At 31.1% G+C, this 26,769-nt stretch overlaps 2 protein-coding genes across 2 annotated transcripts; one reads left to right on the top strand and one right to left on the bottom strand.

The window, feature by feature from the left end:
* The first annotated feature begins 10,925 nt into the window (after window positions 1-10,925).
* On the top strand, window positions 10,926-15,003 carry LOC145638201 (transcription factor bHLH94-like). The gene is made up of 3 exons (XM_081689165.1): window positions 10,926-11,888; window positions 12,323-12,850; window positions 14,661-15,003. The coding sequence occupies exons 1-3, from the start codon at window positions 11,319-11,321 to the stop codon at window positions 14,760-14,762; spliced, it is 1,200 nt and encodes a 399-aa protein (XP_081545291.1). The 5' UTR covers window positions 10,926-11,318; the 3' UTR covers window positions 14,763-15,003.
* A 6,778-nt stretch (window positions 15,004-21,781) lies between these two features.
* LOC145638200 (RING-H2 finger protein ATL54-like) lies at window positions 21,782-23,139 on the bottom strand. Its single transcript, XM_081689164.1, has one exon. It carries the CDS (start codon window positions 23,137-23,139, stop codon window positions 21,982-21,984), a length of 1,158 nt encoding a protein of 385 aa, XP_081545290.1. The 3' UTR covers window positions 21,782-21,981.
* Between the last annotated feature and the right edge of the window lie 3,630 nt (window positions 23,140-26,769).

Raw genomic sequence — 26,769 nt, 5'->3', positions numbered from 1 at the left:
AAATAAATAAAAAAAAAAAAAAAAAAAAAAAAAAAGGATGAAAATAGGAACAAAGCGAGCAAATACCAAGTTGTTCACTATCTACCCGTCAAAAAAAAAAAAAAATAAAAAAAAAAAAAGTTGTTCACTATCTAGCCCATTACAAAAGAGATATAAAATGCTACAAACTGACAAAAGCCCAAAAATAGTTCCAAGTAAACTAAACCAGCCCAAATAATGAAGCCCAGAAGAGAAGTTAAAAACGGCTGATGACGTACCTTTCTATTTTGGGTGGGTCAGGTGAAGTGTATACCAGAATGAGTCCATGGTTTTGACCAAACCAGGGTCCAGGTTTCGCCGCTGTTTTTCGCCGCACCCAAACAAATTATCCGACTTCATCAATCTGACCAATGGGTCCTACTTGTTGATCTTTCATTGGTCCACGTGTGTGCCTGTTTCGAGTCTTGTCTTCCTACGCCAATTAGACAAAGGACCTTTCCCATTCTAATTTTGTCCAAAAATTTTACTCGTAGTTCATTCATCATTTCATGTGATGTTCCGTCTAACAATAATTGACACATTTTTTTAATCTCCTTTTATTTAAATTATACAAAGAAAATTTTTTATATCTTATCAATAATACTTATCACAATTAAAAATCAAACAAAGATATTGTAGTATTTATATACTAATCTTAACTACAAGCATATAGTTTTTGATAACTTATTAAAAGTAAATTTTAAATGAAAAATATTGTTAAATTGGTATTAGTTTGTTGTTTTATCTTTTAGGTGTTTAGAGAGCCACTAAGTTAAGTTCAGTTAAATTTCAGTAAAAATAAGTTAAGTTCAGTATTAAGTAAAAATTATTTCAGTTCAATATAAATAAGTTAAGTTCAGTAAATATAATTTCAATTCAATAAAATTAAATTCATTTCAGTAAAATTCGGTAACTACTATATAAAGAAGAAATATAATAGAAAATCAGTAAAAATAATATCGATTCAGCAAAAATAATTTTAGTTCAGTAAAATTAATTTCAGTTCAACAAATATATTTTAGTTCAGCAAAAATAAGGTGAAATGAATCGGACCAAGTTAGCTATGTTTACCAACCAATAAGAGAATGAAGAATTTGTATTACTAATGAGGAAAAATACAGATTACAATATAGCAGCCATGTTAATTATTTGAAGAGGGCGAATTGAATGAAGACATATCTTATCAATACTAATTTGGGAAGAAGTTTGCCATTTTCATTTATTTTTTTTCATTTTTTTTATATTAAATTTGCCAAATACATCAGACTATTTGTTTAATATAATTTCTTTGGTAGCCGTCCACTAACCAGACAAAAAGGCAAGAACCTTTTGTTTGCCGCATTCTTAAAAGTTGTGTAGATAGATTTTATAAAAGATCATGAAAGTGAGTATAAATTTGATTAATTTCATAAAAAATTTAAATTAATACATCAAATCAGCTCTTATAATTCCCCCCCTCCCCAACCAAATATTCGTTAATAAGTTCTTGTTCACATTGACGGAACTGAACTGAAATGAACATTTTATAAGAGAAGGAAATTAGGAGCTGAAGTGAATTGAACTAAACTGAGCTGAACTGAACTAAACTGAGCTGAGCTGAACTGAACTATACTGAAAATAAACGTATGAGAACAAGCCCCGTCAATTATGCCAATAATTCTGCTACGCAATGCTGTAAATGTTTGTTACTTCTTTTTTTTTTGGAATTTTTATTTTATTTTTATTAGCTAAAAGAAACTAGCATATCGGAAACCATGCTATTATATAGAAGGGTATTAAATAATACTGGTACATAGATGTGACCTAATAAATAAGCTCAATGTTCATATGTAATGTTTTACTCCCTTACGGGGTATTTCTTTTTTGGTGTTTAGTGAGCCACAAGGGTAGGGGTGAGAATCGATCCCATGATCTCTTAGAACCAGGAGGAAAACTCTAACCACTTATTAAGCTATCCCTCACTCTCACTTACGAAGTATTTCTTTGAAATCCAAAGATAAATTTTCTGGATCAATTATTAGTACAATGTTGTTACACTTCACACACATTTATTAGAACCGACTCACGTAATTTTTAATTATTTTTGCTTATACATCAGTATACAATTATACACAGACAAAGTTATATAAGTATATATACACATTAAACTGTCAAAAACTCAAAACTATTTAGATTCCAGGTTGTTAACTTACTCCGTAAAATAATAAAGGAGTATGGCCAGCGTATTCCTTTAGAAGTTTCCGGGTAAAAAGTGAAAAATAGAGGGAAATTTATTTATTTATTTATTTTTATTTTATTTTTTTTAGACCAGGATGTATTGAATGCATGGAATTATTGTCGGAATCTTGTGTTCTGTTATCAATTCCTTACGTGCAGGATATAGGCAGTCCATAAAATTAAAGAGTTGTCATAAAAACAAATACTGTTTTTTGGGGTCTAATTAAACAGTTCACTACTTGTAGTATTTACGTATCATCTCTATTTGCATATTGTCGTCAAGTTTCCGTACATACATGGGCTCAAATAATCGAGCTAAAAATCCAAATTTAAAAAAATAGGTACTTTATATAATAAATTTATACCAACGACAAGACCCATTGCTAGGATTTGATTTATCAACCTATAAGTTATTCAACAAGTAGAGTCTATCCTTGGTTTAAGGTTATTCATATTACTTAGAGACAATTGATGGTATACGGAGTATTTATATACTCGTATAGTCGTATAGTCCCATCTTTGTCTTAGAGACTTAGAGGATTCATAATCTCAATCAGATACGATCATCAGGAGTAGTTTACGGCTTTATGTGGTTTTATCTTTGGATTAGATGGAGAATAATTGTTTCGCATCAAAAAAGTAATAGATAGGTGATTAATTTTAAAAATCTTGTGGGTTAGTCCTGTTATAGCCACGTGATTCTATGATAGAACCTCATTTGACTTATACACTATTTATCTATATCACTACAAAAAAAAAAAAATAAATAAATAAATAAAAAATAATCAATATAGCATCAACTAAAATTTGTTGCTATTCACCAAAAATCCGTTGCCAACTCTATTTAGCAACGGGTTGGAAACAAAAATTTGTTGTTGCTAAAAGGGTTGTTGCCATGGGATTTTGGATACCAGTTGCAAAGCAATTTTGTTGCAATATTGCATCAATTTAAATATGGTTTCCATGATTGTTGTTGTTTGTGGTGCATTCGTTGCCAACTTTGGCAACAGATTACCATTGGTTGTTGCTAAAATTAGCAACAAATTATTAATGTTAGTTCCTAAAATAGCAACAAATTATTAATGTTGGTTCCTAAAAATAGCAACAAATTATTAAAGTTGGTTCATAAAAATAGCTACAAATCATTAATATTGGTTGCTAAACTCAGCTCGACTTTGCATGTAAGGCTCTTTGAATCCCCAATTTCAAGAATCGCATTTGGTAGGAGTAGAACTTGCGACCTCAAAGTCAGATGGTGAATCTCTTACCAACTATTACCAAGTACTATTTGTTTACTTCTATGCATATAATTTATAATAAGTGAACAAAATATTAGAGACGAAATTGAAAATTTTGTCTCCAAATTAGGGACAAAATCAAAAATCCGTCTCTAAATTAGAGACAAAATTGAAATCCGTCTCTATTTGATGTCATTATAGCAACAAATAATTTTATACATTACACCAAAAAGTGGCTTACATATAAATTAACAACAATATGTAATACAACTCGTTTCCAATGGCAACAAACAAAATAATGCGTTATCAATTAGCAACAATTATTTAGAAGACTTGTTTCTAATGGAAACAATTCAAAAATTCATTGTATTTGTTTGTTTCTAAATCAATACAAATAAAATATTTGTGTCATAGTTTGTTACTATTTGGCAACAAGAGAAAAATATGATGCCATCTAGTAACAACTAGTAAGACAATTTGTTTTAAAAAGCAACAAATCAAAAATATGTAGCCATTTTTTATTAAAAAACTAAAGCATAAAATGTCGCTTTTAATTAGGCAATGAAAAAATTTAGATTCGTTGCTATTTAGCAATATTTTAAAAATTTGTTGCCAAACTTAGTTGCTAAAAAGCTTTTATTTTTGTAGTGCATATTCATCTCTTATGTTATTTACTTTGTGTAAAATTTTTACTTTTAATTAAGTGTTTATTTGTGACAAGTGAGCTTAATTAAAGAAAAGTTTAAATATTCACCAAATATTACATTAGAATCACTATTTTCTTAAGTAGCAATATAACACGGCTTAAATTCATGGTGTAATGTAATACTCCCTATAGTCCAAAAGGAAAATGTCTAATTAGAAGATCTGCTAGCTACTTTTGCTAGCTTCGAAATTTCAGCTCTAGTTATAGTGCAACATTAATAATTATTGGACCGTTGAGTATAAATCCAATGTAACAAGTTATCATATAATGCCTAGATCTTAAGGTAATTGAACCAAAAAGATACAAGAGTCAAAGTCAATAAAACCCCAATAGTAATGTTTAAGAATAAAACAAAACAAAAAATAATAAGATTAACGTATATATTATACGCATGAAATGCAAATTAAAAACTAGCTTAGCTAATAAGTTTGAACCACCGTACCATGTCCAGCACTTCGGGCTATAGTAGGCTCGTGGAATGGGCGTAGTTTGCGGTTCTGCCACATGATAATTATAATTACGCGTTGGTTTACTAATATATTCCATAATTAATTAATTGTTTATTAGGGTTTGGTTGATTAATTAATTAAACCCTAGCTTGGTAGTCTATAATAATTCTCATGTTTTTTCTAGATTGCTGAGTCGTTCGTGTGTCATTCATTTCTCCTCTTCTTGATTTGGTTTAGATTTGGATTAGGTTTTTATTGGTGAATCAATAAGACTATTGGAGGTCTACATACAACCCATTATGTGCAACTTAGCTTGCTAGAGAGCAAAGCATCCACGGCACAATCGATCAGATGCACCATACAATTGGTTGTATATTAGATTATGTAACTTCTTATTGTGTAATGTTGCTTGCATTGATCCATAATCATTTTCTCCCTTCAATTAATATGTGTACAATATTTCGTAAAAAGTACTAATAACAAAAAAAATTGGGTAGTAATTAATTCAACATGCTAGATATACTACATGAGAATGTACTTGTGCTATATTCATGGATGTGATATAATCTTAATTATTTAATTTATTATTGAAATTAATTTATATTGTGAGATGTTGTTGGAAATGTTAAAAACGTACAGCTCCATTAAATTTATGCAAATACTAAAGTAGTAATCTGTGAAACACAAACATTTCGGTATTTTCTAGTTTTAAATCTAGTACAATAATGCACACAATAATATTCATAATGATATTTGTCATACAATACTTCGTAAAAAAGTTTCATGGAGTACATACATTATAGAATATAGAGATGTTGAAATATTGTTGCTTACAACAACTTTTTTTCCACGAGTCTAGTACTTAATGTTTAATTTGTACTTATGTTATATATTCTAATAGTGGTCAATACACAATTTCTTTTAGGTTTTTGGTCTTAGTTGATAATAAGAATGTGACTACGTTATGTAGTAGAAGATCACTTTAGAGGTTTAAGATTAGTTTTTGCATTTGAAAGGAAATACAAGTAAGCGTCAATAATTATATGCAAGACATGACTGGCGATGCATGACATATATTGAGTGAAGGTGACACATGACAATATTGATGATTGAGTCGATATGTAATATTTAACTCGACCCATCCGAGCTTAGCTATAGCATTGCCCTTTAGGAAACGAATCGTGTAAATTGTTGCATAATTGTGTTTGAACAATTAGAAAAGTACGTACTAAGAAAGGAAACAAACAAAAACAAATGCATTGTACGTAATTTTGCATGACGAGCAAATAGAGGCAATAGTAGGGTAGCTAGCTCGAGAATCAAATTGGAGGATAGCGATGACAAAAAGGCTATATATTGAATGAAGAATGATTAGATGTCAATTAATCCAAATTAAATTAAATAATTAATCTTGGTTGGTTTTAAGAGGAAACATCTTGATTAAAGATCTAAACACTTGGCATGTTACACGAATTACAAGACTAAATCGGTCGTCGAATATCTTAAACACCGGAATCAAAATTAATAATGTTATAATCAAGAAGATGCTATTTTGCCAAATTGGAATTTCTCGTGTTGCAAGAAAAAACATATGACTCTTTTGGTAACATTATAACTTTTTCTTTTGATTGAAACTCACTTAATAATTATTTATACTACTTGGAGAGTTGGATTATATTATTATAGTTAATAAACTATACGTATTAATAATATTATATTATGCTCCATAATCGAAGAAGGTAGGATGAAGTCCAAGAAAGAACACTAAGAGAATGTCTTATTAAGATTAATGAAACTTATTAGTAATTAATGTACGATGTTCTGCACAAGAATAATTGGCAGTGAAATATGCTAGTTAATTATCTACGATTTGCGTATCTTATCTATCGTTAATTCAATTAGCATACTAAAATATATACACTATATATCCAGATAATTCGATGTGGTCTAAATTTTTTTCTAGATTTGTCTATTTTTTTTTGTTTTTTACACTTTTAAGGTTCGATTATAACAAAAATAAGATACGAAGTAAGGGTTTGTTCTCATACGTTTATTTTCAGTTCACTTCAATTCAGTTCAGCTCTTAATTTCCTTCTCTTATAAAATATTCAGTTCAGTACGTTCAGTTCAGCTTATTTCAGTCAATGAGAATAGGCTTAGTGGTTGAGTGTATTTAATTTACCTTTAAGTGTGTCATAATACTACAAACTTTATGTGATTACATTGATAAGTGATAGAAAATTTCTTTCTTTAATCCTTATCAATGGATATTATTGTTGGTTCTAAAAAAGGATATTTGCTTTTCAGATCAATCCGATCTATATCAACCAATGGTTTTGAAAGATAGGCTATCACACTCTGTTCTTAGAGGCTAGCATATATTCTTTCCTTTAAAAACATATTATTGGGGGTTCAATTATGTTCTTAGAGGCTTTGTTTAATTCTTTGGTCTACTGGAAAGAGTTGTATCTTCCAATGTTGAGGTTGAGGGGGGGAGAGCAATTTGGAATGGGGATTCCCTTACCCATCCCTCTCACTCCTAACGTGCCTAGCGCGCTAACTAGCATTAGGAGGATTTGTGAGAGGTTTCTGCCTGGTAGACCCCTTCTCCTTACCAAAAAAAAAAAAAAAAAAAAGAATTACATACACTCTTAGTCTTAAAATAAATGTCCCAAATTAATTTGATATTCACGCTATTCACATACATGCTGACCATCACTATTGTTTTATACGGAGTATATACTTAAAATTATACATAAGATCATGTTGATATTTGTTAGAAGTGTCTCATGGGATAGCTTCAAAATATCAACTATAAATTAAGATGTTATTGGTTAAAGTTATACGTTGACAAATGTGTAAATTAAAGTAAACCATTTATTTTAAAAGGAGAGAATATGTATGATATACCACGTATAAAGTCGTACATACTTTGTATTATTTATTACTCATAAGTTCAAAGGTAAAGCTCATGAGTATGAGATTGAGTCTTTGATTCTTATAACCTTTAACATAATAACCAATAATTTCTTCCTGGGTGAAATCATCATAGGTCACGACCCATCATTCTCAAGAATCTGAAGAATACTAGTGGTCTGGGTTAGGGCAATTTGGTTAAAAAAAGTGAAACACAAAGTCTTAATAGAAATAGATGATAACAGAATTTGGTCACATGGATTCTCCTGCTGCCACTGCTCAATACTACTACACTCATCCAAAAAAAGTACTGTTAAACCAACCTGGACTTATTATATTTGCTCTTTCTCATATCTTAGCCTTGAATTCATAATCTGATTTTATTCATCTTTTTACTTTTCCTCTTCTCCCTTTTCTTTTCCCATACATTTAGGAAAGCATTTCCTTAACTTATTGATATCACATTAATCCAAAAGTGATGTAATCTGATTGAGATAAAAACTAAGGAGAACTTTTGCAAAGTTAACCTAAAAGTTTAGATAGATAGATGGTTCTTTTGGGTTGTTTGAAGTCTGAACAAAGAGTACCTGCCAAAAACTCATGGCTTTATCAGATAAAAGCCTTTCTTACAAAAATATTAGATCATTCACACAAGTATAATGCTCATTGTGCAACAAAAGAATATGAGTATGTCATAAAGTACACTCTATACAGTATGACATTATGATGAAAGAATATGTGCTACGTTTAAATTAACTCCATATATTAGTACTTGGAAAAAAATAACAAAATTGTGCTCATGTATCGTAATGTCATGTTTTGTTTCATATACATGCACTTGCACTCTTTTGTTGCATAATGAACATTGTGCATTTGTGCTCATCATATATCCACAATCCAAACGTTTTATAGTGAAATTATAGGCATTTAGTATTAAGCAAATACTCCGTACAAATTAAAAAAATATGTATGACATGATCTAGTTTGATTTGATCAGATCATTTTAAAACAAGCATATATTTACTTTAATAGGTTGAACTAAACATAGTCTTAGTACTATATATAAGTTTAAATCTCTTTTATTTTCATTTAATCTAAGATATGGTCAATGATTATTTTAACGATGACTACCATAGAATTTTTTGTACAGTTATTATTTTCCGATAGCTCTCAAAGTTCATGGCAGTCTTCACCATAATAATTCTCCTAGCTTTAAGTAACATGCACAAGAGTGTGAGATTTCATTACATTACTTTTGAATTAGATTTATTTTTATGTAAAGACATGGTTTTTGGTCAGTGTCACTTGGATCCATGGTTTCATTGATACCAGTATCAACCTTTATTTGTCCCTATCCAATCTGATGACATTGGAAGAGTGTATGTTTTTCTTTTCTTGTTTTCCCACTCAATTAGTATAATATTGACAAGAGTTAAATATTCCAAATTAGTGATGATATGTTAAATTATAAAACCAATTATTCGTTTTGATATATGATTATAAAGTGGATAATAACTAATTTAATTTATCTTTGTTAGAAGAGCCTTTTTAGCTTATGATTAATGAAAAAGTGTACAGTCTTTATTCGTATACTTTGTATATGGGGAAAGAAACAGACGATTCGACGAAACACACTATTGGAGATTACAAATTTACAATACACAATAAAAGACAATAACAAAGATAAATGGGAAGAAATTAAAAAGATCGAGATGTCTTTTTGGGTACGAATAAAATTGAGTCCTTGCTTTTTCTTGGTTCCTCACCAGTCACCACCGGTCCTCTTTCTAATAGATTGAACACATTTGAAATATTACCATATGAGTCAGCAATATTTTGTATGGACCATTTGCAAAGTACTTGTAGATTGTATGAAAACAGATACGACCACTAAATAAGAAATTGCATTACTCCGTAACAATATGCATTACTTCGACGAGCTAAGTTCAGCCTAGTAAAACCTTGGTAGTATTAGGGGTTCGATCAATCCCCACAAAAAGTTTACACTGAGGGTCTGTTTACTTCAACTTAATTTCGTTTCAGTTCAGTTTAGCTTCTAATTTCCTTCATTCTCTCATAAAATATTCATTTCAACTCATTTCAGTTCAGTTCAACTCAGCTCAGTTCAGTAAATATGGACATGCCCTGTAATGAGGATTATTGACCCTAATTATGTTTATTCCTATATAAGTTTCAATTCCCACTCAATTCACTTCTAAAAATGCTTACTTTAGCCTTTAGGGTCAATAATTTTTTTGAGAAATTATATACCAAAGCTTTGTTCATCTTATCAAGAAAAATAGTACAGTTTTGATCTAGTTCAATTATTGGTTAAATATGAATTTTTTTGGTATGACCTAATACATTGACACCCCTTGTCTAATTAGAACTCGGTTGTTTAACGAAGGAGTGGTTTGGGCGAGTAGACACATAGTATGTTATAAACTAGAACTTTTTTTGGCTCATCTTTTCATCGTGCAAAACAAAAATACTCACGCTTGTACCTATCAAATGTATCAATCTCCATTCAAACTCTATGGAACACCCCTAATTGATGAGAAAACTGAAGCCTGGTTTATGTTACTCTATAGAGCACCCCTAAGAAGCCCTTACAAGATCGATGTATAATTAATGGATTCATGCTCGATGCTCCACAAGCCCAATGCAAATGACTTCCATCAAATGGTGCATAACTCCATCCTTGAACTACCACTTATTACGAGTAGATGAAAGACAACAAACTTGAAAACAAATATACTCACACTTGTTGGAAATAGGAGAAATATTTCACTCAAATTATAAACTTGAAGATTTTCCTCATGATTTAATATGAAAATAAACACACTCACACTTATACCTAACAATGTACTCCATATTCTATATCAATATTTAACTTTTCTTTCTACTAATATAGACAATTTCCATGGAGCTATGCCCAGTTAATTTCCCAGGTATAATTTATTTATTTGGGGGTATAATCGTATTTTCAAGTAATAATGGAGGGGTACAAACGTTTTTTCATGTACTAGTTGAGAGATACATGTGTAATTTCTCCACCAAACAGTAAATGCAAATTGCAAACAGTATTTGAACAATTCACCAAAAATACTGAATAAATAATCACGTTTTTTCAATATATTTAAAGAAATACCACCATATTAACAAAAATTCATTTATCTGACAAATAACTTGTATTTTCCCATTTCCATGAACCAGGGGTATCTTCCTTATAAACTCCATACACTGAATGAACTCAAATCTCCCACATAAACCTAAACACACAAAAGACACATATAGTTAGTTAATAATCAACTTGTTGATTAAATCTCTCCAAAGTAGACCCCCCCCTCTCTTAAAACTCCCTCAAACTTATAATTACTCCACTTACACAATCATCATCATAAATTCATACAAATCCTTGTAAAATTGCGCACCTCCTCATTTTCCCCCCACCTCTCTTTCTCTCTCACTCACTCTGAAAAAGCCTCACGTGCAAGAAGGCATAGCCTGTAGTTTTAAACAAACACTGTATTCCTGATTACTCACAGTAGTACTGTATCTCTTGGAACCTTCAACCATATATTTTCACCTTTTTTCTGTGTTTTCCCTTTATTTTTCTATTTTATGACACCCTTAATTGCTTATATAATAAAGCTGTCTACCCCCCAATAAAGCTACTCTCCTTGTCCCTATTTCTTCCTCTTATTTTTTGGTCTCTCTCCTTCAAAATCTTTTTATTATTTCTCTCTTAATCATCATTATTATCACCTAATTATGGCATTAGAAGCAGTGGTGTTCTCTCAAGACCCACTAATTAATAATAATCCTTGTTCTACTACTACTAATACTAATAATTTTGGTATCAACTTTGAGTTTTCCAATAATTATTTTTCTCATCTTCCGTCTAAGTTTTTCGAAGATAGTTTTAAACTACCTTTACATGTTGGTCTATTTGATCTCGTCAATAATAATAATAATATTTACGACTTCAATAATAACATAAATACTACTACTACCACTGATTTTATCATTCAAAATAATATCCTTCAATGGCAACAGCAACAGCAACAGCAACATCAACAGCAGTATGTTACAACTGCTGATTATTCTTCGCCGGAAGATCATTTGTATCTATCTGGCGAAGCCCTGCCGTCGTCTACAGCTGCCGAACCCCCTGTAAGTGGTGGGGTTCGGAGGAAGAGACGGCGGCGGAGTTGTAAAAACAAAGAGGAAGTGGAACACCAAAGGATGACTCACATTGCTGTGGAGCGAAATCGCCGGAAACAGATGAATGAGTATCTTGCTGTTATTAGGTCCTTGATGCCTCCTTCCTATGTTCAAAGGGTGTGTATGTTCATTCATTTTTTATTATATTTTATTATTTATTTATCGATTACTCTGTATTATACTCCCTTCTTTCAAAATAAGTTAATTTTTGTTTTCAATGACTAGTCAAAAGGAAATAAGATTTTAAATAAAAAGAACAAATAGAGACAGAGCAAGTATAATTATGTTTTATACTAGTATAAGGATAATGTAGATTCATGATTATTTTTGTGTATATATTACCTTCGTTAATTTTTATTTGCAATTTTGAAATATTTTATATCTCACAAATATTCCAAAGTTGTAAATAAAAGTTAACGGAAGAGGGATTACAAAAGTTGTTTTGTTACTCCTTATAAGAGTAACTTTTTGAATGTAAAGTAACTAGACATTGTGGCATTTTAAATGTAAAGTAACTTTTTGATCTAAAACAAATGATTAATTTTTTTTAGGGAGATCAAGCATCAATAGTAGGAGGAGCAATAAACTATGTGAAAGAGCTAGAGCAACTATTACAGTCAATGGAGTCACAAAAGCCATCAAATAAACAACCCCGCCGCCATGATCACCACCAAAATCCAACGTCACCACCGCCATGTGGCGGTGGCGACGATGAAAACAAAAATGTTGGTAGTCATAATGAGTTGGATTCTTGTACAGAATCAACACCATTTGCTGACTTCTTCAGCTTCCCACAATACTCAACTAGGTCAAAACCTAGCTCGCCCGGGTCAGGGTCAGGTTCCGGTTCCGGTTCAGGTTCAGGATGCAGTGGCAACTCAGTGAGTTGTAGCAACTCAGGTGTGGGTGACATAGAGGTTACAATGGTGGAAAGCCATGCAAACGTGAAGATATTGGCAAAGAAAGAAGCAAAGCAACTAATAAAATTAATAGCAGGATTTCAGGGTCTTCGTTTAAATGTTCTTCATCTTAACGTCACTACTGTTGACTCTTTCGTCCTTTACTCTTTAAGCCTCAAGGTTTGTTTCTTTTTTTCCTTCTATTTATTTGCTTTGATTACTTGTTTTTGATTTGTTGTTTTCTCTTCCTTGCTTTTTGTTGTTCCTGTTTTGACTTTATTGTTTTGTGAAATGATGATTTGGAAAAAGATTTTTTTTTTTTACTCTGTTTAAATAAATGTCCTAATATGTCTAGCAAAGCAAAACTTTCACCTACATCAATAATTATAAATGGTTAATAGTTCCCCTGCATCTCTAAATATTTTTCCTGTTTTAACGGTGATTTTCTCACAAAAATATGAATTTAAAAACAATGAATTGTTTTCACCAAAAAAAAAAAAAAAGAAAAAAAAAAAGAAAAAAAAAAAAGAAAAACAATGAATTGTAATTTATCTAACTATGGTAGCTAGGCATTCTTTTTTATCAAACGTAATACTTCATACTTATTAGAGTATAAAGAAAGTAAGGTTTAGTATTTAAGTGATTGGATTTAGGGCATGTTCTAAGAGACTAAAATTAGCTGAAATGAGCTGAGCTGAGCTAAACTGAAGTGAACTGAAATAAGAGAAGGCAATTAGGAGCTGAGCTGAACTGAAGTGAAAATAAACATATGAGAACAGACCCTTGATATTTGTTAACTTAAAATTTCATTTTGTCCTTATCATATCTCACCGCGTAATATTATTTCAATGGAGCTTTTCTACCAATTTGGTTATTAGAAGTTTAAAACCATGACAAAATAAAACATCATTTTTTTGCTTTCTATAAATTATGTTAATTCTAAATTATTACTTGGTAGAACAAGGCCAGTGTATGAATGAGAAATTGAGAATTATGTGATGTATTGTGTATTAAAAAATTTATATGGAGTATACACATTTAGAGAGAAAGAGACAAAGAAAAGAGCTAAGAGATGTTGAACATTCCATTCAGCTAACAACACGTATTCTTAATAAAGTACTACGTAGCTTAGAGAGTACTTATTAAATTAGAGGTCGTATAAAAAGTAGGTAGAAAATAAAATACGGAGTAGTGTAATTCCGCATTTATCGGTTATGATAGTTAAATTATTCGATATAACAAAAGACATGTTTCACTAACAAAAGACCGTGTGTATTATTTATTTCATTATTTGCTCAATTATGTCATAGGAGTACCTATAATTTCATGAGGTGTGTGTTTTCCTTTTTATAGTAAGCTTTTACCAAGAATACGACCAATTGATCGATTCCGAAGGAATTTTTAGCTGTACTTGCTATGGCCGATGGGTGTGGTTAGGTTCACCGCGGAACATGCATTTGTGTACCTTTACATGCTAGGGAAAATAGCACGTGAACGCCTGACTAGCTGATTATATTAAGGCTTTGATCTTTAGTTGATTAGAAATTAAGTTGTTGCTTGTACGAGTTTTGTGTATAGTGTTCGCAATCACAATTACATTTAACCATAAATAACCAACTCCGCTCCCTCCTAGAGGCTAGAGCCACCAAAATACCAAACTCAACACAATATTTACCTTATTAAGCCTTGTTATTTTGTTAATGTGTTAAAATATTGGGGAAAGTAGTTCTTTGTATTTTTCCATTGTATTTTAATAGCTAGGAATATCTAACCCTAATATTCCTAATTATCTTAAATTCCTAAATCTATCATAATATATGACATATATCTTTTCACAATAATATCTCATATGATATTATTCTCATAATATGATATCACAATATATTCCTATCTCAATAAGGTTTTTATTTTCAATTGTGCATATTTGTTCCATGATCAATTTATTTTATTTTTAAACTATAGTTAATTAAATATTATTTTTGTAAAATAGGTCGAGGAAGGATGCCAATTGAATTCAGTTGATGATATCGCGGCGGCTGCTAATCATATTCTTGGCCAAATTAAAGAGGAAGCTGTAGATCAGTCACTTTAATATGATTATGCATATAATTTAAGCTTTTAATAATCTGTATTAGTAGCGCTAATGACAGGCTAGGTAAGGGGGTTTTCAATTATTTAAAATCGTTGGCCCTTTATATTATCCACAATATTTTTTTTCCCATTAATAGCTCATTTTTTTCGCCATACCTCATCTTTTTACTGTAATACTGTTAAATTACCCCTTTTCCATGGTGGGGTAAAGCTTGATTTCAGAAGGCCTTTTTTGTGCATTATTGTTACTGCTTTCTTTATTTTTATTTTATTTTTTATACCAAGTAGGAGTATAATTTTATTTTATTGTTGTATTGAGTTTTTGTACAAATCACATTTTTTTTTTTTAATTAACAAAGTACAAATCACATCTTCATATCGATTAACAAGCATAGTTTGGTCTAGTGGTATAGTTTGTATGTCCCCATTAGAGACACTTTGAGGTGGGGATCCATTTCCCTTATCCCCAACTCCCAAATTATCTAGCCTGCTAACTCAGTCTGAAAGGATTTATGATAGGTTTTGGCCCAATAGAGCCATTTCCCTTATCCCCAACTTCCTATCAATTACTTTTAGTTATTTATACTAGATAATGTTGAAAATCTTGTTGATTCAATTCGTCTTAATATATATTTTTAAAATACCAAACTTAAACTACAAGTATTTGTTAGAATTCCCTCGTTTATATTTATACTAATAAATTAATTCACGTATTAATGCACAAGTTTAACCATAAATGTATGCTACTTTTTTGAACGGATATATGCTACTTCATATAAATAAATAAAAATTTTGATTTTTATGTACTAGTACTTCTTTAAAAATATAAGGTCAAAATTAATATGATTACATAAATAGTGTTAATGAAAACCAAATTGTCGCATATATTCAGAAACAGTATGTGTGTGTTTGATATTTCTAACTAAAAAAAAATATATAGAAATACTTATGATGTTTTTGAAAAAACAGAAGGTTAAACTTCTAAAGGTTCAGGAGTTTTTGTGTCAAATGTCCAATCATAAAAAAAATTATAATTTTCAGGGCCAAAAATATTCTGCAATTCATTCAGGTTTATTTGTCTCCATGTCTTTACCTGCTTGTAAGTATCTACAAAGATACAGTTTAGTTGTTTATATGTTAACAATGTCACAGATAGTACTTGAACAGTTATATAATCCATCAAATAAAATTGCAATCGAAGTCACTTCCAATTATTGGACTTGTTAATAGTGTTTATGAGTTTGTGTATAGGAACAAACAATTGACAATGTTGCTTTCACACATTGAGCTTTACTTGACAATTTCAGCTAGTATAATTAACTCAGAGATCAACAGGAAAGATCGATTTTTTGTGTGTAAAGAGAACCGCAACAGATATTATAAGATGGATGACCCTTATAATTATAGCTTGAATAATATTGTCGTTGAAATTTTTAATTAATTAATCTAGTTGGCATTCACAAAAAAGAATGATATATTAACCATAAACATTGGCTTTTCCTACAAGCTAAGTTTTGAGTATCATTCTACTCTCATAGTGTTTGGAATTAACAAGTCCAATAATTGTCTAGATTAATCAAAAATTAAGGGTTGGACCCATTGAGATTTTATGCTACAACAAAAAAGGGTTCATCTTTGGCCCGACAGTGCGGCTCTTTGTAACAATGTAACATGCATGAATTTCACGTCAACATAATTGAAAAAGAATTTGACTAAGACATCTTTAGAATATTACTGTGGGACAATTAATTAATTTGTCGACAGTTGATTAACACAAACACAGTTCGATAATTACTCCCTCCGTCCCTAACTTTGCGGTTATTAAGTGATAAACGGGTCTGGGTCACACCCGTCACAAGTGTCCACTTTAAACGACCATGGAGGTTCCACCTCAAAATCATATGGCAATGAGGGGAGTAACCCCTTAGCCTTATAAAGTGGACACGACTTTCTCCTTTGTTCTTTCTTCAATGTGGGATACACATCCCACTATTTCTCTTCACTTTTATACTTTTTCAATGTGGGAAATGTGGAACAAAACTTTCACTCACATGTGGGTTTTCTCATGAACTCAACATTAAGAAACTTAAATAAAAGAAATAAAAACATATTAGAAATATAAATTTACATGGGGTTTGTAATAAAATAGAGAGACGAAGTATTAAAAATACATGAGAAAACAAAATTTTATATGAGGAAACTAATTTTGCACAAATACTGTTGTAAATTGGTGGGTATTTTTAATGCAAATGAGTCGGTCATTTTAAGATTAAAATTAGGCTAAAAGGGTCGAAGTTTTGGGGATGGAGGGAGCACTAATTATTGCAAGTAAAATAAAAAAAAATAATTAATTTGGCGACGGTTGATTAGTAGATTGGATTATAGTTTTGAAAGAATACTAACCTTACCTCTTGTGTATTTTTACATTTTAAAAAAATATAGACTATTGTCCAATTCACATTATTATATACTCTATTAATTACTTGTAAAAAATATTTATAACAACAAAATATACATAGAACGTCAACACTTGCCCGATTTAAGTGAATCTGATCTTGAGCTATGATCGATTCTCATAATCTACCCTTGTGGCTCTCTAAATACGAAAAAAAAAACCCATCAATCTACATGAAATAATATGTAATTAGAGATCAACTTTCTTGGAATTTATTGAAGTTTTAAACTAATAGCTTAACCATTAGAATTAAAATGACAAAATAATCTAATTTGCAAACTACGGGCATGTTCACATTTACTGAACTGAGCTGAACTGAACTGAACTGAACTGATTGGAGCTGAACTGAACTGAACTAAGCTGAAATGAATATTTTATGAGAGAGGGAAATTAAGAGCTGAACTGAACTGAACTGAACTGATTGGAGCTGAACTGAACTGATTGGAGCTGAACTGAACTGAAATTAAGTAAATGTGAACAGGCCCGTACATACCCAATTTAATTAGATTGACAAATTAAACAAACTGATTGACAACTTGACAAGTGAGACTCATATAATTAACAAATAGGTCTATCAAGTATCAACTAACCACTATTGGAGTACAAACTAACTAAAATGAGAGTAGCTTGAAATATTAAATGATACAACTAGTTAAGAAGCAATAACAAGTTAATTTGGCAATAATTTACTTATTAAAAAGCAATAACTATATCGATCCATGCACAATTTTTTCATTGGATAAATTAGGATATATAAGTATTTCTTATTTTAATTTCTTTACATTCGTAAGGGCTTTATTTATTTTATTATTTTTTTTTTACAAGGGCTTTATATATATTAAAATGTATATAAATATTGTAAAGAAAATAAGAAGTAACTATAACAATCCATGGCTCCATGCACAACTTGTTTTTTGAACAATATTAACTGTTACTAATCTTACTATATTCTTCATAAGACATTAATTCCCCCACATAAACTTTCCGTACATGGCTAAACAACCTTTTTTGTGATTAAAAATAAATAAAATGAAATTAAAGTGACATTATTGTAGGGAGAACTATGCAAAAAGCATAATAAAGCATAATAAAGGAATAAAAAGTTGATATGGGTATAGGGAAAAGGAGATTCATTGTTGTTCCTAGGCCAGGGGGTATGACAGAGATGGAACAACATAAATGCCACTAGATTTCTTCCAAACATCATTGCATTTTTAAAATCATTGTTGTAATGATTATATTCTTTACATCTTATCTAAAATTAAATGTGAATACCATGGTTTTTTTTTCCTCCCATCCTTTGACATGGTTATCTCGGGTCTGATCTATGGATCGAATTTATCTTGTAAAAAGTTATATCGAACTAATAGGTACGAGTAGTTTTTTTCATTTAAACCGCGAGCTACGTAGTCCATACTAATAGGTAATGAAGTTGAAAAAGATCGAAAGTCCTACAAGACTACAATATACAGTATATCTGTATATATATTTAAACTTATGTAAACATAATTTATACTACGTAAAATAAGTTAAAGTGACCACGACGTCAATAAAGTTAAAAGTTCTGTAATAATACTCTTTAACTAATTTATTTTGTTACAAAAGTTAGCAAAATTAGTAGGGGAGACCAGTTCCAAATACAGTAACAATCTGTTTGAAATAACATTTAACACGCCAACATGCAAATTGATTAGATTCATATCATCAATTGGCCGTGAATTGACAAAAGGCCAATAAATAGCTGAGGTGATGAGATTCTATACATGATTTTTGTTGGAGTCATTAATGTAAGTACTTCTGCCCGACAATTATAATGTCTGTAAATAATTTTGAAATTGAAAAAGACGTACAAGAACAAATATATATATGATCCATATTAGAAAACATTCACCCACATATATATATACTGAAGATATATGGTTCACATGGTTGGCTATGCATGGTTTGTCACTAACTGTTGTTCATACATTTTTTGGGTACAATTGTACGAAGATAATCGATCACATGTACATCTGTTTTGGTAGTGCAGCTCACTTAGACCAGTAACGACATAGATGGGGCTATAGCTAACATATCAGGTCGAGTCGAATTCGTGTTCGTGTTTAAATTGAAAATTATTGATTAAACTATTTGAAAACACATTTCTAATCCAACCTATTTAATCCATTACTTATTTTATCCATTACTTGTTTAATCCACTTAATTAAACTTAATCATCTAATTTTTACGACTATTATCATATTAAAAGTAATCGTTTTCTAATAGACTAATTACAAAAATTTATCACCCACAATTTGATTTTTTTTTTTTTTAAAGTAATTACATACTCAGTTATTTTAATTTTCAAAATTTTCAATATCATAAGGTCAAATAGAAATATAGAATTTTTCCTAAAAAAAAAAAAAAAAAAAAAAAATAGAAATATAGAATAGGTTGATTTTAGGATGAAAATATCAAACTTTTTTTTTTTTTTTGAGGAAAATCAACCATAATTTTTTACCAATAAAGGAAGTGTAAAACTTAAATAAATAAATAAAACTGGCAACATTTGACAAGTGTAACGTATAAAAAAAAAGACGTAGGGACGAATATTTAAACCTTCCTCAGTTCCCCAGAATTTTACTGAAAATAATATTTACCTCAGTATAAAATGTTCCTTTGTTGCAAATAATAAGAAAAGAAGGTAGTATAATGAGTAAAGCATATAATTATTGATTGACACACATTACTAATTATTGGAACTTACTTTTGCTTGAAATTACTTATTTTTACATTTTTATTTTTATTTTTATTTATTTTTTATTTTTTAAATATGATGATAATAATTTTTGCTAATCAAGGCCTTGTTTCCTTAACCCAATTCCTATCAAATTAATATTATATCACTGTTTAAACTGATTTTCAAAAGTGGCCCGTTACCAAATTATTAGAAGTTAGCAAATGTAACAAAGCCTTAAAAAGTGGATTATTACCAAATTGATAGCCTGATAATGAAGCCTCTTCAAAGCCTTCCAAAGTCTTCCAAACCTAAATTCTGTTATAAGCCCATTTTATTTTCCCACTCAAATCCAGGCTACAATTCCACAAGCATATACAAGTAGTTCGTAACTCGTACAACTGTAATTTCAATTTTTCATGCACAACATGTTATATTGTTATGGAGTAATCGACCAAATCGTAATATACTAATATTGTCTTTTGGTTACGCATTGACAAACAATTATTTTCACTCAACATCGACAAAACCAACGATAAATTGGCCCAACCCAACAATAATCAATGTTAAATGGCCAATACATATTACATCTTCTTTCCATACCCGACCTGGTGTTGTACATGATAGTGTTTTATATTGGATAGTTAACAATAGAAACTTGAGCATCATGGTAGCATTTGAAATAAATAGGTTGCAATATTAGGTCATTGATTTGCCAAGTACTGACTATAATAACCTTTATGGCCAAGTGACTTCCTTTTTTTAGTTATAACGAAATCAGGGCCGTCCTCACTATTACAGAGGCCCTGTTCAAATTTAACATCTCACAAAAAAAGGGGCCCTACCCACTATTTTTAATAATTATAATGTCAGAAATTTGAGAATCGTCTTTTCTTTTTTTATTATAATATTAAAGAACTTTGCTGATTTGAGGCCCATTGCATTGTGAGGCCCTGTTGGTCTCTTTGCACAGGTGCTTCACCAGACTTGAACGAAATATTATGTGTTTCTTTTGAGAATCGTCTTTTCTTTGGATATGGAAGCCTAAAGAACAAGGCGATTCTAGTGTATACGTATGAGGGCTATCCTTTCAAAGATCAAGGTTCATGGGTGTTGACCTCTACAAGTACTCACTCCTTCAACTGGAATGGTGCTCCTTGAAGGATTTCATCCTAGTAACCCAAAAATTTTCTTCTTTATTCACAATAACAAGCTCATGTCCTATGACCACGCTAAAAGTCAATTCTTGGTCGTTGATAGTCAACAGGATTATTATTCGTCTAGCTCTGAAACGTTTATCTCATATGAGTCGTCCCCATGGCCACATTCTCTTCCTCGTTTACCTTAACATTAATGATTTCCGAATATCAAGTAATAAGGGATTGATGCAGGGGCGGAGCCACGGGAAGGCTGGTGGAGGCCTGGTCGTCCCCCTTGGACCAACAACCAAACTTCTTTCGTTTTTATAATAATAGAGCAGGACTACGTTGTAGCTCAGCGGAACGTTAATGATTGTTGCAATTACAGCATGCTAGTCGTCCTAGGTTCAAACCCTTTATTTTTCCAATTTTTATAGAATCGTTCTTTTACTTTTTTTTGGGTCTGACTTCTATTATTAATCTTCCACAACAACATTTAATTTCTACAATGTTGGATTTAGATACACCCGTACAAATCATGAAATTTAATAATTGTTAAATTGCTTCGTGTTCTTGTAATCAAATATGATTACTGATTTTCCTAGGATTATAACAACTTACGGAATGAATTTCAGCTTTAAAAAAGACTACCTTTTCTTTTTAGGGAAAGACCACCATGTTTATGGACCACTAGAAAAAAGGGGAAAAAAAAAAATGAAAATACATTAAAAGCCGAATTTTAGTGTATATAATCTCAATTGAACATGGTTTCTATACAAATATGTACATTTACCAATTTCCCACCTTAAAATTTTTTGGGGGGAAAAAGAAAAGGAAAAGGAAAAAAAAAAAAAAAAACATTTACTAAGCCATAAAAAATTGATCTCTCTAATTAGAAAAAAATATACTCTTACGGTGAAATATTTGAATTGCAATGATTCTGATTACGTGCTGGCCAAAAAAATCTCTCACTCCATGAATATGATCTCTTCATTGCTCTATTAACCCTTGAAGGAAGTGGTCTTGATGAAGAACCACCCACTAATGCATACGAGTTCGAGTTCGAGTTCGAGTTTGGGTACGAGTTCGAGTTTTGTTGCGTATGTGGAGTACTAACATGTCTATAATCCATAGAATAAGATCTCCTTACTAGAAATGCTATAGGATGAATATCACTTTCAGCTTTACTTTGATCAATTTCTATCTCAACTTCAAAATCCCCTGTTTCTCCTCTGTTTTCTACCACCAAACTAACTTCATTGTTCCCATTTTGGGTGATCACCAACTCTCCATCACTAGATTCTGATTCAGCCACGTGTGGGACCTCGATTCGCCTCGGGGTCTCGAAACCGGGCTCGTTATCGGGGTTGGCAACAATACTTGCCCGGCACATAGGGCAGTTGGTGTGTGACCTAAGCCACGTATCAATGCAATCAATATGAAATGCATGTTCACATTTTGGTAAAAGTCTAAGAGTTTCACCTTCTTGAAATTCACTAAGACAAACTGAACAATCTGTACCATCGATTAAACCATCCTCTTTCTTGTATCGAATCACGGTTATCGAGTTGATCACTGACTGGTGCAATCCAACAGTTGAGATTAACCATATAGGGTGATCTACCAATGGGTTAAATTGACCGGTTGTGATGTCGATGGCTCGATCCTCGAGTACGTGATGAGGGTCACGTAATTGATTAGACTCATTTGTTACATGTCTATTGTTAGACATTCTGGACGCTAAGCGCGTCCAGAAGGTACAATATTTTATAACAATAGCATAGTAAGACACCAACAGAAAGGCACCGGCTAAAATAATTATGACTATAATCACAAGGGGTGATAAGTGGAAATCATCATGGGTGTTCGACGATGGGGTTGCCACGATCGTAGTCGTAGAAGGTAGTGGTGGTGGAAGAGGAGGGAACGAGTCGGGTCCGGTTGGGAAGGAGTAACATTCATCAAAATCACCACATGTAGGATCACATAAATCAGTGCAAGGAATAGTAGTTGTGACATTTGTAGTATAAGTTAGATAATGTAAGAGTTTTCGAAATCGAATGGCCATAATTAGGAGACCATTGATGAGAAAAAAGAGGGAAGAAAAAACTAAGATTAGGAATAGGAAGGACTAGATTAAAGGCTGAGTATAGTTTAAGGCATCTCCTAAGGGAAAGGGAGAGGAAAAGAAGGGTTTGTTTAACACGTTTTAGAAGGTTGCTGTGATTGGAAACAATGTTATTTTCAAATATTAGGTGTGGTAAGACACTACTATAACTTTGACGTGCAAGTGTATATGCCACTTTTTTATGCTTTATTAATATTAGTTCAACTCATTACCTATGACTTTCTAGGTTATTATGTACAAATGTACATTATATAACATTATCTTATAGCTTGTCCACTCACTCATTGATTTAAGAATAATTTTGCTATATACATTTGTGGGCAAATATTGGAAATAGGGGAGGCAAACTCAATTAATTGGTCGTATAGAATGAATCTGATTTAGATGAAGAAAATACCAAAGACCGTGTTAGCGGTTTTAAGAAAACAAAAACAATCAACTGCACATGAAAAATTAATTTTACGTCTGTTGTTAAAATTTTAGTCATATATTGAGGTGGTCTTGATCAAGTTGACACAAGACACTATGGCTAATGGTTTCTAGTATTCTAGTTAGCAATCTTAGCATCACGATATCATATACTTCGTATATATTGTACCACCATGCTAGATAGATCTAAACTACTCGTTTTTTTTAGTGCACCGTGTTATTATTACCAATAAATTTATACCAACTTAAGATCAGCAAATTTACAAGACGAGCGTTAGTTTGCCAATAAATTCTTAATGGTAACATCCCACCTAGATCGGCACCTCCATGACACCAATGCACCATAGTCGACCCTACTACGTTCATACGTACATACTGATTGATGCTTATTTTAACAGCAGATCCTTTTTGTTTCTTAGCCTATATATGACTAATCTTACGGGAACTCTGATTTCTGCATGCTTGTAAGAAATTAACAATGAAATTTGGTTGTATGTCCTTGTCATATTCTTGATCTTACAAAAGATCATTTTTAAATTTCTAAAAAATGTTACGGTTGTTGAGAAAATATATCAGTATGGTGCCTAATTAGACTGCAGAAATGAGGTTGCCCGTCATATTCATTATTAAGAGAAGTAATTACCAAGCAATTACCACACTTGCATATAATCGTGGCGTAGCTTAATCAAAATTCCAGTACCTAATTGTTCATTCCCTTTAGTGAATCCACATATATATTTATGCGTGGACAAGATAATACTTTTCCAAACTTGGATATGACATGTCATTTATTTTTCAAGTATTTATTAATTTTAGTTTTTTTTAATGTAATAAATTATTGGATTTCAATGATCTAGTAATCAATAGTAAACTGATATATTCTTATCAAAAAAAAAAAAAAGTAAACTGATACATTGTGTAAGGAATTGAGGATCATAAAAAACAAAGAAGATATAATTATAAGATGAAACAAAGGTTCTTGTTCACATTTACTTAATTTCAGTTCAGTTGAATTCAGTTTAGCTCCAATCAGTTCAATTCAGTTCAGCTCCAATAAGTTCAGTTCAGTTCAGTTAATTCCTAATTTCCCTCTCTTATAAAATATTCATTTCAGCTCAATTCAGTTCAACTCCAATCAGTTCAGTTCAGTTTAACTCCAATTAGTTCAACTCCAATCAGTTCAGTTCAGTTTAGTTCAGTTCATCTCAGTTCAGCTCAGCTCAGTTCAATGAATGTAAATAGGCCCTAAACCGTTTAGTTTAATGTAAAATGTTTTCATGAAAAATGATTTTTCCACATTTTTCCATTTTCCTTTATTTGGTTTGTGAATAGATGGAAAATTGCAACATTAATGATAAAATACATTTTTCCTTCACAAAACAAGGAAAGCCTCGTTTTCTCTCTCATTGCTTCCTTTTTACTTTTATCTCATCATCCATCATCACATAGTCACATTCCCATTCCTATTTTTTTTCATTATTCTTTTTAACTTTTCTTTTATGCGACCAAACAAAAGAAAACTAATTTGCAAATGTGATTTTTCTTAAAACTATGTTTTTCATTTTTTTTTTTTATTGAGAATGTTATGTTTTACATTATACCACACGGGACCGAAAAGAAAATTATCTATGATCCTATGACTAACTAGATACTTGTTGTAGGAATATGGACATGTTTAAAGTGGTACATATGGAAAAGAAATGAGCTGAGGAGGAAAGATAAACCTACCAACAATATTTACAGTGATATTTCATTTTCAAATTGATTGAAAATAGGAGTAATCCAAATCGACCAAAAAATTTAGCCAGGTAGAAACCTTGTGTTTCATATAATAATGTCAGAATCTAATTGCCACACTTGAAAGCATAATGATCACAAAAGAACAAACAATTCAGTATAATCTAAAGTAATGTACATGTCATAGTAGAAGATCATATACTTCAAAATAAAAGAAAATAGAACGGACATGAAAATGGAATATGCTCCTTATCTTTGAATTGTATGTATTTTTGTGAGTTAATCTTGTTTACACATCCTACGATTTAATTTATGTGAAAATTTAATCATTCAATATAGTATTTGGTTTGAGTCACAATTCAATCCATTGATTTATTCATAACGAGTGACTAAGGATCTGCTCTTATTGACTGAAATTAACTGAACTGAACTTATTAGAGTTGTGCTGAAATGAACTGAAGTGAAATAAAATGAATATTTTATGAGAGAATGAAATTAGGAGCTGAATTGAACTGAAATGAACTGAACTTATTAGAGCTGAACTGAACTGAAAAGAATCTGATAAAAACAGGGCCTAATTATTAGATGATACTTCAAAATTTCAAGTTTTACTCAATCGAGGTCATATACACTTCTACGGACTATTAAATACGGCGTAAATTTTAAAAATGGATTGTCAATCAACATTACATGCATTGACATACAGATTTGGGGATAAATTTTTGATTGGTTTGGGCTGATTAAAAGTAGACAATCTTTTTTGGATTTTAAGTAATTTAGATAGGCCCACATTACGAAATTACCCAGCCCAATGCTACGACCCAGCCTAAAGTACAACACTTTACAAATGTCCTTATGCCCTTATCTTATTAAGTCATTACTTTCTCTGTCTTATGACAAATTTCATTTAGGCGTGTTTCCATTAATCTAGATATGTTTGGCAATGCATACTTTTTAATACAAATATTTTTGATTACATATTAGTAAAAATTATAAAAATTTGATATTAAAATAAAATATATGTTTAGACAAATCTATCAAGACCCCCAAATAAACTACTCCCTCCGTCCCTAAATTACATTCTTGTTTTCCTCTAGTATGTGAATAATAAATGCTAGAAATATGAATGTAATTTAGGGACGGAGGGAGTATACTTTTTCTAAACGCGAATCACTAAACAAAGTCAAATCAACTTATATGAATAGCGCACAAAGTCAAAGTGTGTTATCAAATTTGGTACGGATGAAGTATGATATAATTATTTAGTCGTAACATACAATAAGTCACAGTAGCTTTGAGATGTATATAATTTTACGTTTAGGTTGGCCAATTGGTATGAGAAATTGGAATAAGAATTCATACTTAAGGCCTGTTTCGATACGATTATTTTCAGTTCAGTTCAGC

Source organism: Chenopodium album, chromosome 7 (assembly GCF_948465745.1).
Source record: "Chenopodium album chromosome 7, dcCheAlbu1.1, whole genome shotgun sequence".
Lineage (NCBI taxonomy): Eukaryota > Viridiplantae > Streptophyta > Magnoliopsida > Caryophyllales > Amaranthaceae > Chenopodium > Chenopodium album.
Note: the sequence above shows the minus strand (reverse complement) of the source record. Positions and strands in the feature narration are given on the sequence as shown.

Bases quoted from the DNA above. Each gene is read 5' to 3' on its own strand.
- LOC145638200 (XM_081689164.1), bottom strand. From the start codon at position 23,139: ATGGCCATTCGATTTCGAAAACTCTTACATTATCTAACTTATACTACA.
- LOC145638201 (XM_081689165.1), top strand. From the start codon at position 11,319: ATGGCATTAGAAGCAGTGGTGTTCTCTCAAGACCCACTAATTAATAAT. The intron at 11,889-12,322 runs GTGTGTATGTTC...AATTTTTTTTAG, and splicing joins CTCCTTCCTATGTTCAAAGG to GGAGATCAAGCATCAATAGT. The intron at 12,851-14,660 runs GTTTGTTTCTTT...TTTGTAAAATAG, and splicing joins TTTACTCTTTAAGCCTCAAG to GTCGAGGAAGGATGCCAATT.